Raw genomic sequence first — 17,836 nt, forward strand, 5'->3', positions numbered from 1 at the left:
CAAAATATTTATTTATTGAGATCATTATTTTGAAAATTAATCTAAATCAAATAAGATTTTTTTATTGAAAATGAAAAGTGAGCAAAACCTATTTTTTATTATCTTATTCTAATATTTTTTTCCACTCCATTCAACTAAAAACAGTTACATTTCACAATAAAAATTTATAAATTAAAAAAAATACCCCACCCACCCAAACCACTGTCAACCGCCAGCAAGCACCGTTGACCATCAGTGTCGAAACAACGCATGACCGATTGGATCTAGTTGGTGCACCGATATAGTGGTTTCCAGCCAAATCTATCATGGATCTGACTGAAAACGACTAGATCTATAGTCAGAGATTTGGTCGTTAACGATATGGCCGTTGACGACAACCATATTTTGCCCATTGACTACGACCACATTTTGGCCGACAAGATATATCTAATTTCATCATATCCTATCATATTAGATAATTTTTCAGAATAACATTTTTTCAAATAACCTACTACACAGACATAATTTTAGGTTATTGTTTTCAGTTAATGTAATTTAAATAAATCTAATTTATCGTTCACCGTTCCCTCTGATAATGAATTTGATCCACGGTGTGTCACAAAACAACCCACACAAGGATCCTTCAAGAACAGCTGTTGCTGAATCTACCCTCCATGAATGTATCGTCTTCCTCTAACTCTTTCTTGAAAGTCTTGAGGTAATGCCGGCTCTATTGTATCATGTCCCATTGGTGGTTTTAGAGCAGCGAAAAATGGTGAACCAGTGAGCTCAAAACCTAAAACCAGTTCTTGAAACTGGGCCTTTTGCATGATACACTCACTCCCAAATGCACAGAATACCAAACTTTTAGCTTTGAAACCAGCCAACAACGTTTCCCATTGTTCTTCTAAAGTTATAGAAGGAGGTTCTGGCACTTCAGGCCCTGCCAAAAGAACTGGCTTGCAATATAATCACAGTAAGCCCCTTCAATCTCCCTGCATGTTTTGAAACCAATAGCATCACACTCACTCAAAGATGCTAATAGTCATTCTCCTAATGATAAGCCACCAAAGTCTTGAACGGTTGTAGCAACTAGTCGAGCTTCATGTTGATGGGCATGTACATTTGTGGAGGTTGCAATATATCAGGTTCTGAGGAAATTTTCTTTCTGGGCTTAAAAAATAATGAATAGTGGAAGAACTAATAATACAAAGTATGGATTTGATGCCTAGCTTTTGTGTCAATGCTGGCAACCAGTGAGTGAAATCAAAGAAGACGAAATGGGGTTTGAGGTCACAGAGAATCGCTTCAAATGGCAGGCCGAGTGAGATCCATGGCTGTCATGAGGAGGGGATGCAATGGAAAAGGAATATCATCGGTTAAGGAACAGTGATTGGCAGCATAATTTTGCTCTATATTTCCAATGACAAGAAATTGAACAATACTATTCTATCCTCAGTAAGTATGTTATATATTTCCGATGAAATGAAATTGACAAGCAAGAATCTTAGATTAGAATCATGGCTTAACAAAAGGATTATCATTTAGATCCTGAAAAGAAATAGAGGAGGCAGAATAAAATTGCTTTATAGATTTGGAAAATTCACGGGTAAAAAAAAAATGAATATTTACAATAGTATGTATATGAAAGAATCTCGATTCATATTAACAATGATCAATACATCATAATTATCTTTCCAACATCAACTCCCGCCCACACAAATCAAAATTCCCCACTAACTTAGAAAAACTCACCTCAGTGTTTCTATACACCAGGTGAAATTTTTTTACTATCCACACATTATATTAACTTGTTAAATAGCTTCTTGGGGGGAAATCCATGTACCTTTATCTGTCTACATGTAAAGGCAGTCATTCCATCGCCTTATCAGTTGATCTTCAAGGAACACTGAATCTTTGCAGCAAATGCAGAACATGATCGCACAAAGATTCACTTATGATTTATCCAAACATCATAAAACATGACAAATAGTTAATTGCAGTCATTCACCATCAACAGGAATTTGAATTGGCCTCGCCAATGCAAAACATGAATCTGAATTGACAGACATCAATAGCTCAATTAAAACTATCTCATTTGGAAGCCGGATCTTCAGGTTGGGTTCTATGAAACCTGCAAGCAACAAGCCAAGAACATCAATCACATTGACTTAGTATGACACAGAAGAAACAACACATATAAAAGCCATCAACACTAATCTTACCAGGGGCAAGCTTTTTCCCACCATACAGCTCCCGTGCCAAGGGATTGGCAGCCCAATGATTTACACCCACTCGACTTGTTGGTTGGAACCCAATTATTTTTCCATCAGTTGAAAGAACCACCTAAAGTCCAACCAAATAACAAGCAAGCAAATGAAAAATATAAGAGGAGCTGTCCAAGAATGATAAGCAACAACAGGATGCAAGTACCAAAATGATATAATGAATATCAAACAAGCAGAATGCTAACAGTAGGACACTCCTACTAAAACCACTATGGTACACTCCTTGTCCTACAGTATTGTTCTTGACAATAATGTAGCCTGAATGAAGAAATTCATTGAAGTCCTCACTTCATTCCATTGTGTTCCAAAGAACACCATCCGTACCATAAAGGTTAAAAGGGAACTCCTTTTACTATTGCCAAGAACATTAATTTGATGTTACATAGTGGAAATGACCATGTTTAACTAAATGTGGCTAGGTTTACTTATTCGAGAAGAACTAGACAATAAACGAATGGAGAAACAGGGCTAGTATGTAACTGATCATACATAAAATGTACAACTTAGTGCACAATCATGCTTTAGCTTTAGAGCTAAAACTTAAAAGGATGTTTGAGTGCTTTTTAGAATTTAGATCCAGTGTACAGAGAAAAAAAATGGTACTAGGATAGCTCAGGTTCAGCTTGACCTGGTTGAACAATTCAAATTACGGATGGGGATTAGTTATCAGTAAGGACACCACCACCATAACTACCCGTAGGCCAAACCACATAGCACATGCATGTATTGTATCAAAAGTGTAATTTCATATTTGAGCTTCTTTTTTTATTTTATTTCTTCTTGTCACATGGGCATATGCGCTAAAAAGAGGACACAGAAAATTGTAAAGAAAAAAAAAAAAAAGAAAACTTGTACAAGTAAAAATTACCTGATAACTAGCAATATCCTGCACAGATGATTTCATGTCTGCATCCATTTTCTCTGAAGGAGCAGAATCAGTTGAATTCTCCCCATTACTGGAATCATCTTCATGAGTTAATTTCAAGTAATTTGGCTTTTCCCCAATCCAAGCACCAATACTCTTTTCAGTCATTATGTCACCACGCCAATCAAAAGCATCCTTAATCCTTTTGACAATTGAAACGCAAAATTCTTCCAACTATCCACAGTAAATCCAAATTTTAAGTTTCTTTTAGAATGAAACTCATAAATATGCAAAAATTATAATGAACAAGCTAAAACTTAAGAACTTCTAAGATTGGTGATTAACTGCTTTCAAGCATAAACCTCTATGCTGTCAGGGATATTCAACAGAATCAGTGGCCTTTACATGACTAATGCAAAATCATTTAAACAAAAGAGCTGCTGAAATTAATAGCAACCCTGTAACTAATCAAAATTCCTAATATATTTAGCACAGCCAAGCATACCAACATGCATACCAGAGAAAATCAAAAAGGTTTTAGAAATGCAGATTAGCTTCAATAATACTCATTAAAGATAACTACTCTGTAACAGCTGACAACCCCAATCCAAATTGGTATATAGGAACATAATATTAAATAGGCCCAACAGTAACATAATCCTAATTCCAGATAAACCTATTTATTGAAAATACGGTAGTGTAACTCAAAGAGGTGAACCAACTAGTTAGGCCCTCTGTTTTTCAACCATGAGGTCAAAGATTTAAGTCTTCTTAAGACCACCAACCTGGGATATAATATCTCATGGACTTTCTTGACAGCTAAAGATTGTAGGTTCTGGTAGTTGTCTCTATGTTTCAAGCCTATACACACTCTGAGAGATTTTAGGGTTATTAAAAAAATGCATATGGTACCAGTCTTAGTTGAAAATTCAAATATTATCTTCAAAACACCAACAACAAGATAAAAAAAACATGGGGCATTATAGTATAAGGGAGATACATGAAAGAAAGCACTTACTCAAGCATTCCTAACACAAAAAGATGTAAACCTAAACACATATGTATACTTAATATATAATGAAATATTTCCATATTGCACATGATTAAAGAAAAAACATTGCGCCATGAAGAAACATGATAGGGAGAATAAATTTCTTTAAAAGATAAAAAAAAATACGGGAAGAAATATTGAATACAAATCAATCATAAACAAAAAGTTAATAAACGTAGCACAATCATCATGATTTGACCGCAATAAGGTTGTTCCCAAAAGACCTTTCCACCTTTTCTTCAAAAAAAAATTTAGAAATGCCATTTTATGCACTTTCCAGAATTTTCTGTGTATTGCTGGTCTCAAATTGTTCCAGGATTTTACCTGGTCAGTCCAAATGGGAGGGACTGGGGTTCCTTGCAGTTAAAGGCTGACATGAGTTTTTGATTGTAAAGTCCTTTAAGAAATGAGTGTATTTCTTGGACAAACTTATCTGCTAAAGTACTTGTATAGTGGCAATCTCACACGCTAAAAGAAAGTATACCTTCGCAGCATCTGCAAGCTGGTGTATAGCAGGCTCAGTTTGAGAAGAAGGTAGCAACCTGTTTTGTCTCGGGTACTTGTCTCCCTTGTATAAATGAGGCAAAAAAAATTGACCAAGAGCACTGATGGCAACAAGAAAAATTCCACTTGCAAGAGTGACAGATAGAATTTTCAAAAAAGAATAGTTTCCCTGTAAGAAATGGAACCAATCAGCCAGGACTCAATGGAAATTAAACTAAACAGAGCATTTAACCCAAACTCGATTATCAGAAACCAATAACAAGTTGTTCGCACCAGGATCCTTCACAAACCATAAACCCCTTACCTGCCTCCCCATAAAATTCCAACACTAGAAGAAAGGGGAACATGAAAACAAGTAAATAATTGAAACGCATATCTAAGATTATAAAAATTCAACTTCCTCAAAAAATAATATTAAGATGACATCAAATCCTCCCACTACTAATGGAGAAACTAGGATCTAATTATTTTAGTAAATGATGTATTTAAGAGCATGTTTTCATCAAACTATTTCTTCATTTAAGTTGATTTAGTTTTTTTTCTTCTTATATGGTGATTTGGTTTTAATTCTTATTTTAAGTTGATATAGCTTCATTTCCTTTTCTCTTTTCTTAGTTAGGTAAGATTTAGGTTGCTTATTATCAGAAGGTTTGAAAATTTTTCCCATTTTATTTAGTAATAGCCATTATAAAAAAGGCTTTAGGTTCTTAATGTATGCAAACACGAGATTGATATATAAGTTGAATCTTGTTCTCTCTCTGCTATTATTCTTCCATTTCTTTCTTGTCCAATTTTCTCCCCTTTCTTCCCCTCATTATTTTGATCTTGATTGTTCTATATCAATTTAGTAGAGCCAAAATTCTATCAAAACAATGCCACAATAGGGAGTTAGAGATAGACCTACCAAACCTAATCAAGTCTAACAGGAGGTACATGCAAGGCTGGTGAAATCTAGAAAATTGCTAGTTTTGGGAAAGAGCGGTGTCAACAGTGCTGATTCTAAATTGTGTGCGGTGGAACAGAGGTGACCATTTGGTATCACTTTCTGGTATTCCACATTTTTTATTTATTCATTTATTTTGTGGCCTTTTTATGGGCTGTGAGGTTTTGTGGAATGCTAATATAAGATGGTTTATGTGTTTTATGGAAGTTTTTAAGACAGATTTGAGTGTTTGCAGGAGCTGGTTTGGTTATAATTTTCCTGCAAGATAGAATAAGACAGGAAGAAAGGGGATAAACTTAGGGAAAAAGAGAAAACAAAGTTCAATTTTTCATATCATTGTCTGCATAAAATAAGAGCATAAAGTCTTTTTCATAAAGCTAATGCTAAATTAAAGAGGGAAAATATAACATGTAAATCTTCTTATAATAAGCAACCTAAATTATAACAAACTAAGAAAACTTAATCAACATAAAAGAAGAAATAATTTGACTGAAAATTTCCTAAATAAATTATTTCCTAAAATGATTAGATCCAGATTCTACATCACTTACATTTAATACAAAAGAAAAATAGTAATATAAAAAAAGAAGAGTAAAATCTATAAAAAAATAAAAAAAAAATAAAAAAAAAAAGAGTAAAACCTAACTTCCCAAACAATAATATTGAAATAGCAAACGCATCATGTGCACCACACTTTCCATGATCAAAAGTTCTATAACTTGTCAACTTTTAGTTTAAAAAATCACAAATCATTTTGAGATCAATTATCTATTCAAAGTTTCACTGACATTAGCCAGAAGGCCAATTATAAGCAGCAAGCATATGTCATTAAACATTCAAATTTAAGCATTAAATGAAGAGCTGAAATAGATAAAATTGATATAAGTTAAATACCTTTTTACTGGACAAGTTAGTATAATTCACAACTGCTTCACATGACAGCTGTTTACTTGGCAGTGTGAAAATATCTTCATAGTACATGTCTAATACGTCGGCCAACCCAGCCTACAAATATAGGAAACTAGACTTACAATAAAGGAAAAATAAATTTAAAAGTAAACTTCAAATCAATAGTAAATGATAAACAATCTTCATTATTGCACAGCAGTGATCTGGCTTTATCACACTCAAAATTACGGGTTTTTTTTCAACTGGTTCTGTTTTCAGGTGGAGGAATTGTCACCAACATCAATATTACCAACCTATTTCAAAATGATTTATGCCAATATCTTGTAACTTAGAGGAACACTATATTATGAGTGAATTACCACATCAAACACAACAAAAACAATGTACCACTAAAAGCAAAATAAAAAATATTAAAAAGGAAAGATAAGATACCATTTGGGAGTGGGTCAGAAGAATTTCCCACCTATTCTCAGCACAATTTCTCCAACCATCAAACTTTACATCCTTAAATCTACTAGCATCTATTTGAAGCTTGTAAGCAGGTACATACTCACTTGTCCAAGCACAAAAATCAGGCCCACCTATCTTTTCCAACTTAGAGTAAGCTGATGATGACCACCAATTGTGCTTTGGCCTCACTTTGACAGGGTTAACATTTTCCTTCGTTGAATTAAAAGTTTCTAGCAGACTCTTGGCGTTTTCAATTATCTCATCTTCAAATAATTTATATATGACAATAGAAGAATCTTTTGATATAATCTTTTTGGGCTTCCAAAACCTAGGAAAGAAACTTCTTGAAGTTTTACCCAATGAATTATTGAGGAAATGTCTTTCAGTACTCTGAAGAGCAGAAATGCAAACAACTTCAGCAAGTATTGAGATAACCCATTCATCTGAAGAGGTAAGGGTGAATGATGCAGGAACCTGCTAATACCAAATAAATAAGAGAACTGAACCTATCAGTACCAAGTTGCACCTGCATAACAGAGATACTAGTATGGTATCACAACATAGTGATGCAGACGTAACAATAAAAATCTTAAAAGACAAAAAACAGTTTATAACCTTTCTCGGGTTTTCAAGATCCTCCATATCTCTTTCTGAGCCAGGTCTGAACAAAACCAGTTCAAATTTCAAAAGTTGTTGCATCACTACTTGTCTAAATGTCATGGCAAGTATGTTCTTAGAAGTGGTGCCATACAGAACATCTTTAGAAAGAGATTTTCTGAGTCTCTTAGCTTTCTCTTCAACTTTCCTAGCTGGCAAAAACTGCAAATTACAATTGAATTCAGAACTCCTATCCATAAACACAAACAAAATCTACAAAATGTACAATCAACATCGAATAGAATCACAAAAAGATGCAACAATAACCACAACAAACTAAATTAAACATGATTCCACATCTTTTTACTTCTCAAGTCCCCCAAAATTCACTACACTGGTTCACTTACAAAACTCAAATGCCGGTATAATACTTTTTTCAGAAGAAATAATAAATAATATCAAGCTCATCATAATATAGCCGTTCATTACTTCTATAACAAAATTCTTGCAAATCAATCAAACGCTAAACTTCAAAATTGATTTATACACATTCATCAATCATTATAAACGAAAACAAATCAAATTAAGATTCAATGCTGACCAGCCGGGTGGAGACCGTGGCGCGCTCGTTCGTGGGGCCAGGATAAACGGTTTCAACGACCATAGCGGGCAAACCGGACATGACATGTTCGGAGGCAGCTTGACCTCCATCAGCCGCAGCGGCGGTCAGAGCCTGGTTGAAGCCAACGGCACCGACAAGGCTGAGCCGAGCCAAGTCGTTCTCGTACGTTCTGACACACGGAAGCGTATTGCCATCGGATTCCACCACTGCTTTCAAAACTTCCTGTTCTGTAGATAGCGAAGCAGTGGTTTTCGGAGAAGTGCAGGAAACGACAGGGAAGCGATTTCCAGGTTTAAAGAAGAGTAATTTGGGGACAATAAAGGAAAAAGAAGGACTGAAGGAAGACAGTGAGTGAGTGACAGCCATTTCAGAGGAGTAAGGGTTTTTTCGAGGTTTTTTGAACGTTTGAGCGGCGCATGTTAGCAAAGTAGATAGCTTATTGGGCCTACTTTTAAGCGTTGGGCCGGAATTGGGCTTTACTGAGTCTTGTTAAATGATCCGTCAGTGAGGCCTGTGAAAATGATAAATGGTTTTTGGAGGTAACCCCGGATGTAAAAACCTTATTAAATTTAATTTAAGGATTAAAATTAAAATCTAAACATTCTTGTTTAATTAATCCTAGTTAATTAAGGCAAGCCAATTCCGATTTCCGAAATCAACAAGGAAAACAATATTAGTATACAGCTAATAAAATGAAAAGTGGCGGTAATTAACGGATGAAAAACAAACAGAGAAACGGCATCGTATTCTAGGTCGCCCTAGAAATTTCTCAAAATTATAAATAGTCGATACAAGTCATCGTTGGCTCTATCTTTCTCATTGACAAAGCTAGGGTTTTGCTTTGTGCGCTAATCGGAATCTCTTACAGGTCAGTTGATTTGTTTTTCTTAATTTTTGTTAATCTATTTGATTAATTCGATCACGATTTTCATTGTTTTCTGATAGTGTTGGTAATATTTGCAGACAAATTTGCAGATCGAAACCATACGTAATCGATTTTTTTAAATCGAGAATCGATTTTTGTCGATCCTTTGGTGCGTCCCTTCTCGATGGTTATTTTTATATCAAAAAGAAATTCAATTTTGGTTTTTTCTTTATTTTATAGATACATTCTATGCGGTTTATGAGAAATTTTAAAAAAATTTATATATATTTTTTTTGGAATGCGAGAGTTTGAGCTTAAATTACATGTTATTCAATGAAAACGAAATTTCACCTTTAGCTCTGTAGATAATTTAAGGCGATTGACTTTAATTTTTAGGGTTTCGGTTCAACTGTAACCATAAAACATTGGCAAAAAATTATTTTAAAAAAATAAGGAAAGGAAAGAAATTCTGTTTCGTATCTCATGTTGTTAATTAATGTTACTGATTCTAAACAAAGAAAATTACGGATTAAATTAGTTTTTTTAATTATTTTAAATATATGGTAACCGGTAATGTATATGAGAGGCGCTGTGGTTGTTTTTGTAGTTGGAATAGTGAGTGGTTATTGTGAAACGCTGATGGTTTTCTTCTTCTTGTTAAAATCTTTTCTTCTTATTTTATTTTATTTATATATTAACTTGTTTCTGACCGGTAACTTTGATGTAGAAGGACTTGAGTAATGGGAAAGAGGAAGTCAAGGGCGAAGCCTCCACCAAAGAAGCGGATGGATAAGCTTGATACTGTCTTCAGTTGTCCCTTCTGTAACCATGGCACCAGTGTTGAATGCCGCATGTAAGAGTTCATTCAAATTTTTAAGTTTGTTTCCTGAGTATTATTTTTATTGGAACTTATAAACAGCTTCAAAAAATTTGAGCCCCTGGGATCTCCATGTGGTAATTTGGATTCATTAAGTGTAAATCCAATTAATATCAATTGATATGATAGGGGTGTAGTTTTCAAATTTGCGTACTGACTTTTAGTGTTTTTGTGATTTCAGCGATATGAAGAACTTAATAGGTGAAGCTGTATGCTTGATATGCCAAGAGAGCTTCAGCACCACTATCACAGGTAATTGGAATATTCTTGAACGAACTTGATCAAATTTTGGAGGGAGCTTAAATCTTTTGTGCTTCTTTTTAATTAATCTTATAAAGTGGTCGAGGGAAAATAGAAAGTGAAGCTCAAGAATTTTTAAAGGCTGAAGTTCAAGTTATTTCATTTAAGTTGTTAAATTAACTTTGTGTTGATGGATGATTGATTTTTCTTCCTCTCTGGTTGCAGCTTTAACCGAACCAATCGACATGTAAGTTTAACTAATCTGGAATTGTCACTGTCATTTGTGTGTGTGTGTATGTATATATATATATATATTTTTTTTTTTTTTTTTATTTTTTTTTTATTTTGCTTACATGGAGTTTGTGATTGCAGATACAGCGAATGGATTGATGAATGTGAACGGGTGAACAACCTTGATGATGATGGTGCTTAGGAGGGAGAAGATAATGTCTAGAAAACCAAATGGGTGTTTGAATGGAATAGGTTTTCTTGAATATGTTACTATGATAGCCGATGGGGCTTGTGGTTGTGGCACCATTTATGGCTTTTAGTATTGAGTGTTATGTAGCAAACAGAGAAGTTGTGTAATTGAATGTTAGTAATGGAGTTTGGCAATAATGGCTGCTGTAAGTGTTGAAGCTTGTTCATGAATTTTAGAAGATGCAAAATATATATATATATATAAAGCTGAATACCCATGTGGGTTGGTCCAACCAGATAGACGTAATCATATGTATTCGTTTAAATAATGGTCTCACACTTCGTTCGAGTTGAATGAGAGGTTTGAGGAATGTTAAATAAAGGTATTAAATATTAATGGGTAATGCTGTTACACCTATCTAGCTCCTTGGCCCTACCTCTCCTACTTGCGAATACAAGGCGACCCTTACCACTATTTCAAAACTTGAACCGGAGGGTAACTCGTTTTATTGCTTGGGTCACGAGTCAATCGGTCTAACCGATTGGATCGGTGACATCATTATATATTTTAATATAATATGTTTAAATAATTATTGTTATGTTTACCATTGGACCCAATTATTTTCATTCAACCCAATTACTTCCATTGATGATTGAACCCAAACACCAATTTAATTAAATCCGAAACCCTACTCCTGTATCCTTCAATATCCATCAATTCATGGAGTCCATAAACATATAAAATACAAATACAATATATAAATAAAAGAACTTTCTTTATTATAACAATTCCGCCAACAAAGGGAGTTAACTTCAAAATTAATGAACAAGCCAAACATTTGTCTCTCACCCATTCTTTCAAGTTCCACCTAACAAAAATTTCACCCACAAGCAGAATTAATGACAACCACACTAGAGTGCAGACCAATGTCCAAAAATTTCACCCAACAAGCAAGCTTTCCATTATTTAATTAACCGACTCTTATTTCCCTTCTCAAAACAAATACAACTAACAAAACTTCCAAGCATTTTTGAGATAACAAAACTCAACTCAGTCGAAACATGCAAAATCCAGAAAAAGGGAGTTGTCGTCGATTTCCAGATCACACTAAGCATTTTTTTACAGTGGAAATACCTTTACAAAGCTTAAGCGAGGGAGAAAGGCATCGTTGTCATTGATTTTGAGCAATGGAGGCGTCATCGTCGTCGATTTCTAGTGAGGAAGAGAGGCATTGTCGTCGTCGAGCAAGGGAGGTGTTGTCGTTGTCGATTTCCAGTAAGGGAGGTGTTGTCGTCGTCGATTTCTAGCGAGGGAGGGAGACGTCGTCGTCGTCGTCGTCATCGTCGAGCAAGGGAGGTGTCGTCGTTGATTGAGATTGAGATTGAGACAGCGGTTGCGATTTCAAGCTTGAGAGAGTGGAGTTGATTGAGATTGGGTTGCGACTTCTGAGAGGGCTCAAAGTGGCTGCGATTTAGAGAGTGGCTGTGTGTGATTGCCTTTGGTGTTTTGCATAGAAAAACTTAAAGTATAGAGTTAGGGTTTTTTTTTTTTTTTCATTTGAAACAGTGAACCGATTAACCTAGCGGGTCGGTTGGCCCGAGTGGGTGGCACTGTTCATCCGGTTCAATGGCGGGTTAACACAGTTGTTTGGTTATAACCGGGTTTTATATTAGCTCGGACTGGAAATAAGATCGGGTTCGGTCGAACCGGTTGAACCGACCGGTCCAGTCTAGGTTTTAAAATAGAGACCCCTACTCGATCATGTGGTGCATTTTGGAAGCTCTAGAATTGTTCCATTTTGGCACATTGGATTGACAAGTCAATCAAATTGTTCTATCTTGACACATTGGATTGGTATTTATTACTCCATCTATAATTATTAATTAATTAAAAAAATAGGATATGTATTAATAATAATAATAAAATATAGGTGCATTGTATTAACATTCCAAAGATGTGCAGTAATAACAAGTATACAGGTGTATTAGATTGCTATTACTAATTGTGGTCTAATGACATTTGTCTAGAATTGCTATCTATAATTATATAGGTGCATTGTATTGACATTGGAAAACTTTCTTCGTATTGAAATCGTATTTAATTGCGTTGGTATTCAGAAGGTTTAAATAAGGGGTTATAAAAGGGGCTCATGTTTAGTTGTGTATCATCGCAATTTGTTAGTTGGTATCAACAATATGTCTGGTCTTTTGTTAATTGTTTATATGTTATTTTAGTTTGTGAAAATAATATGTTTGTTCTTCATGTGCATTTTGATCGATGGTTTTTTATTTATGTATGTTTTTGTTGTTTACAAGTCAAAGATTCATGAATTGGCATGGAATAAAGGCTGGATGTCCAATTGACATTGTCAGATGAGTTGTTATTTTGATTTGTTCTTCTGAATTGTAAGTATATCTTCTAACTATTTTAATGCGAAATTGTAAGTATGTCTTCCAACTATTTTAACAGTTATTGTCAGATTGAATGATTGTTTTTGTTCGGCCAATTTATTTGAATGATTGATTGTGTTATTCCTTTCGAATGGTAAGTGTGTTCCTTGATAATTTTAATATGAAGATTAATTAACTTTTGTTGTTTCCGTTTTTAGGTCCCAATTTTTATACGAATGGATAATTGTTCCTTAACAATGTTAACAAGAAGATCGATTTCATTTTGTTATGTTTGTTTTCAAGGAAATGAGGATTTGTGTTTATTATTTTTTTGGTAGAGTCATTGATTTGATGCGTCTCTTCTGTCGATCGATCGACATAAAATGTGGATTCGTTGATTTTGTTTTTCAGGTTACAAGGAAAAGAGTTGACGTGTTCATACAATAGCCAGCGTGTTCTGTGCCAAGTTGTGTTTATTAAGTCTTCAGTACTATCATTGATTTGGTATGGCTATGGTTGCAATCGATTAGTGTGAATTATATGCTCACTAATGTTTGTTGATTTTATTTTCAGCTTACAGTTTTGGCTGAACAGTGAGTATTTGTTGTCGGTATGTTCATATGAGGGGCAATTAATTTTTCCCTGTATTGTTGACGTTGAGTAACATTAAACGTTCATGGTTTGTATTTTGTCTAAAGATTAAGCATTGTTTTTTCGGCCATACTATCTGTTTGTTCCTGCCGATATGTAAGCATTTGTTTTGGGACTGAGCTACTTGAAACATTTATGGATTGTTTTATGTTAACAAGACTCGTGTGTGTATTGTTTTTGCTAACTCTGTTCTCAGGTGACACGATCGGCCCTCAACTATAATCGAATTGTGCTGCACGGTGCATTACTATCACAGGGTAGCAAAATCCGATAGTAGTTGAGGTTCGATTTTGTGATTTATGAATGAAATGTTATTGTATCGGATTTGGTCATTGTGGATGTCAACGTTTCGTGCTGTGGGCGTGTCATGGTTAGTATCCTGATATGATGGTGATGGTGATTCAGAGATTTGGTTATTCCGGGTTTAGTGTTGCTAGATTATGATAGTTGTTATTGTGCAAGTTATTTTGCTTGCATGAACATTTGCGGTTTGATGTTACATGGTTGTAGTTAATACACGGTGATTTTGATGTATTCAACTATATGTGTCCCAATCATCTATGTATTTATTAATACTCAGACAATTTATCAAAGGTGTGCTTTTTGGATCATAATATCTTATGCCAATGAATTACAACAAACAAATTGGCAAGCAAATCATGCCGCCCAATTATGGATGACGATTTTTTACTTCTTTTGTCAGTATGTGTGCATTGCATTGGCATCCGGAAGGTCTAACCATCTTGACGTTCTTATAATGTTTTCTAAGTTGTAGGTTTAACAAAATATTTACTATCCTTTCCTTTGGACTTGCACCAATGAAATATTCCTAAAGTGACCAATATAGGAACATATATGATTGTATTAAGGTATCCAAATTCTGATCAAATTCATGGTTTGGCAGTCTTCCTAGAAAAGTTATAACAACTTATAAACACAACCAATCATATCCTAATAATGGTTCGGCAATGGAATGTAGACCTCAATGATACCTTATGGATCAATTGTGGATTGGTATCTGCTCTATTACCATTCTATAGCCAAATTGATGGTTTGACGGTGAAGTTATCAACCGTAGCAAACTTTGAACAATCATAATTATGGACAATGGTCAGACAACGAATTCCACACTATTTGTTAGACAATTTTTTAAAGATGTCGAATTACAATATTAATAAAAAATTAAGTGGCTTAACGTCTCTCTAAGTTAGTATCAGGCAAGTTGCCTAATACTTGGTCTGACTATAAAAAATAACTTGGGACTGACTAATATAGGAACATATGAAATTGTTTATCTTTCGGATATATCAAGCTATCCAAATTTCGGCCATCCTTAGATCATGGATAAGTAGTCAAATTTATGGTTTAGCAGTGTTCCCAGAAAAGTTATAACAAATTATAAATGCAATTAATTACATCTTGGTTATGGTTTCGCAATGGCATGTAGACCTCGATGATACCTTGATTTGTCCAAATTCCAAGCATTCTTAAATCAAGATATCACAATCGGTATTTGCCCTATTACCATTCTATAGCCAAATTGATGGTTTGACAGTGAAGTTATCGATTACAACAGGCTTTGAACAATCATAATTATGGACAATGGTTAGGCAATAGATTCCATACAATATATATAAAGTTGAATACCTATGCGGGTTGTTCGCCATGTGACACATTTTGGAAGCTCTAGAATTGCTCTATTTTGACACATTGGATTGATTGGCCAATCAAATTGCTCTATCTTGACACTTTGGATTGGAATTTATTGCTCCATCTATAATTATTAATTAATTAAAAAATGGGATCTATATTAATAATTAATAATAATAATAATAATACAAGTGCATTGCATTGACATTCCAAAGATGTGCATTAATAACAAGTATAGATGAGTATTGGATTACTATTACTAATTGTGGTTTAATGACATTTGTATAGGATTGCTATCTGTAATTATATAGATGCATTGTATTGACATTGGAAAACTTTTTTCGTATTTGTAATGCCCACATCGAGGTATGTAGCTTTACTTATGCCCTAATACCCTTAGTTGGATTTTGTTAAAGTTATCTTGAACAAGTGTGAAGAAAATTCCCTAAAATTTCATTAGGGGTAAAATGGTATTTTCACTCATAATTGTTGGAGTTATCGATTACTTCAGCATTATTGGGTGAGCGGGCGGGTGTCGCGGGGGCAGCACCCCCGAGCCCGTAGGCGGTTTTGGGCTTTTCCATGTATAACCGCTGTAGGATTTCTTTTAAATTACTAATTCCTTATTGGGTTGGGCTTAGGAATAGGAATCCTTGTAAAATTAGGTTTAGTCTCTTAAACCTAGTATATAAACATACTTTTCTCTTGTTATGTGTATGATAACAAATCATAGGGCAATTCATTCATTGTAAACGAGAGAGGTGAGGCATATTACAATAATATTGACTCAGCTGGACGTAGCCCACATTAGGTGAATCGTGGTAAATCGCGCGTGTTATTTTCTTTGTTTACTGTTTAATTTGTTTTACTGTTATATTTTGTTCCTATTGTTGTCTCTATTTCGTTCAATAATTAGTTGAAAAGGTGGGGAGTGAAAAGAAATAGAATTTCATGGAGAATGCAATAAAAATGAGGGCATTATGGTAATTGACTAAGGGACATAGATGAAATTTCATAGAAAGTGCAAGGGTGAAATGGGAAACTATAAATAATATTTTGTTATATCAAGAGTTGAAGAATGAAACCCTAGCCATTTCTTCTCCTCTTTCACGCCACCTTCATCCCCAAATTCTCTCAAATTTCTTCAATCAATTTTCAAGGGCAATTCATAGATGTTGGTTTATTTTTAGTGGAATTTCAATCTCAAGCATCCTTAGGTAAGATCCTTGCACTAAGAAATGAGTTTTAATTTTTAAAGTGTTGAATTCTTATGATTTGTGTTCATAGGATTTAAGAGAAAGGGAGTTGGATAAAAGAAGACTACTAAAGTGTTGGATTGCTCACATCTAAGGTAAGTAAATCCAACCCTAGTTATGATTGTAGTAATATTGTGTAGATAATTTCTTTTATGCATGTATGTGCTTATATATGAAGAATTGTTGACGGATTGGATGTTGAATGATGGTTAGAATTTATCCATGAGAAGTAGTGTTTGTGTACTTGATGTTTGATGAGAGTTTGGATGAATTATGGAAGAACTGCAGTAAAATTTATGGAGTGTGAATCCTGGACAGGTTTGACGTTATTCTTGGTGTGTTTTATTCCAAATTTTGGTGGCTTAGAAGAGAGGTAGAAGTGTAGCCAAATTAGAGTTGATGTGTGCATATAAATTGTTTGATGAAATGTCAAAGAGAAATGCATGTATGAGTATGATTATTTGTTATCTTCAGATGAATTTGTAGATGATAGAGAATGACATGTTTACATTCCATATTGCATTATTGCATCCTAACATGTGAATTTAGAAAGAATAATAAGCATGAGCCCATCTACATGCATACATACTCATAAGATTATTAAGAAACATCAAAGAACCTTAAAGAACAAAGAGAAAGAAAAGAGAAATATTCTATAGTTCAAATCTGAAATTTTATTTAAAGAAGTGTAAAAAGATAAAAGAAGAGAAGGTTGTTGCGATGGGGAACCCGTGAGTGACATAGCCCCGCATGCACGCCGCCTTTAGTAAGCGGCCTTCGATTTCAGAATGAAGAATTGTACAGTCCGTTAGAAGTGCATGTGGATGAGGACTATACCCAGAATTAGGAATACACTCACACGGCCAGGGTTCCAAATCCATGCCTTAACCGAGTCCGATCGGCAGAAAAGAAAGAAAGAAAAGAAAAGAAAGAATAGAAGAAGAGAAAAGAATAGAAAGAAAGAATATAAAAGAAAGAAAAGAATACAGAGAAAAAAAACAGAAAACAGAATAAGAAAAAATAGAAAAGAAAATGCACATCCTATGCATTTGTGCATTTGCATCATACCTATGCATGATACCATGCCTACTATCATGAGTAGTGAGAAATTTAGAAATTGAGAAAAAACAGAGAAATAATAGAAAAAAATAGAGAAAGAATAGAGAAAGAACAGAGAAAGAATAGAGAAAGAACGGAGAAGAATATAAAAGTGTGATGTAAGGAAAGAGATTCAGAATTTAAGCAACGGAGAGAGAACGGTAACATAACGAGTTTACT

At 34.4% G+C, this 17,836-nt stretch overlaps 2 protein-coding genes and 1 pseudogene across 4 annotated transcripts; 1 reads left to right on the top strand and 2 right to left on the bottom strand.

Annotated features, from left to right (window-relative positions):
• Positions 1–524: 524 nt before the first annotated feature.
• Positions 525–1,855, bottom strand: LOC116142859 (annotated as a pseudogene).
• LOC116142819 lies at positions 1,555–8,589 on the bottom strand. Of its 2 annotated transcripts, none has more exons than XM_031428228.1 (8): positions 8,188–8,589; positions 7,605–7,808; positions 6,972–7,463; positions 6,525–6,635; positions 4,668–4,856; positions 3,136–3,366; positions 2,205–2,325; positions 1,555–2,113 (listed from the first exon to the last, which is right to left on the bottom strand). In XM_031428228.1, the coding sequence occupies exons 1-8, from the start codon at positions 8,572–8,574 to the stop codon at positions 1,983–1,985; spliced, it is 1,866 nt and encodes a 621-aa protein (XP_031284088.1). In that variant the 5' UTR covers positions 8,575–8,589; the 3' UTR covers positions 1,555–1,982. The 2 variants fall into 2 exon arrangements, with proteins under 2 accessions (XP_031284088.1, XP_031284087.1); XM_031428227.1 differs by having other exon boundaries at positions 6,972–7,466.
• Positions 8,590–8,918: 329 nt separating this feature from the next.
• Positions 8,919–10,821, top strand: LOC116142831 (transcription elongation factor 1 homolog). 2 transcript variants are annotated; one of them, XM_031428244.1, is made up of 6 exons: positions 8,919–9,076; positions 9,172–9,242; positions 9,801–9,926; positions 10,132–10,202; positions 10,416–10,437; positions 10,563–10,821. In XM_031428244.1, exons 3-6 carry the CDS (start codon positions 9,814–9,816, stop codon positions 10,621–10,623), a joined length of 267 nt encoding a protein of 88 aa, XP_031284104.1. In that variant the 5' UTR covers positions 8,919–9,076; positions 9,172–9,242; positions 9,801–9,813; the 3' UTR covers positions 10,624–10,821. The 2 variants fall into 2 exon arrangements, with proteins under 2 accessions (XP_031284104.1, XP_031284105.1); XM_031428245.1 differs by having other exon boundaries at positions 9,804–9,926.
• The last annotated feature ends 7,015 nt before the right edge of the window (positions 10,822–17,836 follow it).

This window comes from Pistacia vera, unplaced genomic scaffold (assembly GCF_008641045.1).
Source record: "Pistacia vera cultivar Batoury unplaced genomic scaffold, PisVer_v2 Contig42, whole genome shotgun sequence".
NCBI lineage: Eukaryota > Viridiplantae > Streptophyta > Magnoliopsida > Sapindales > Anacardiaceae > Pistacia > Pistacia vera.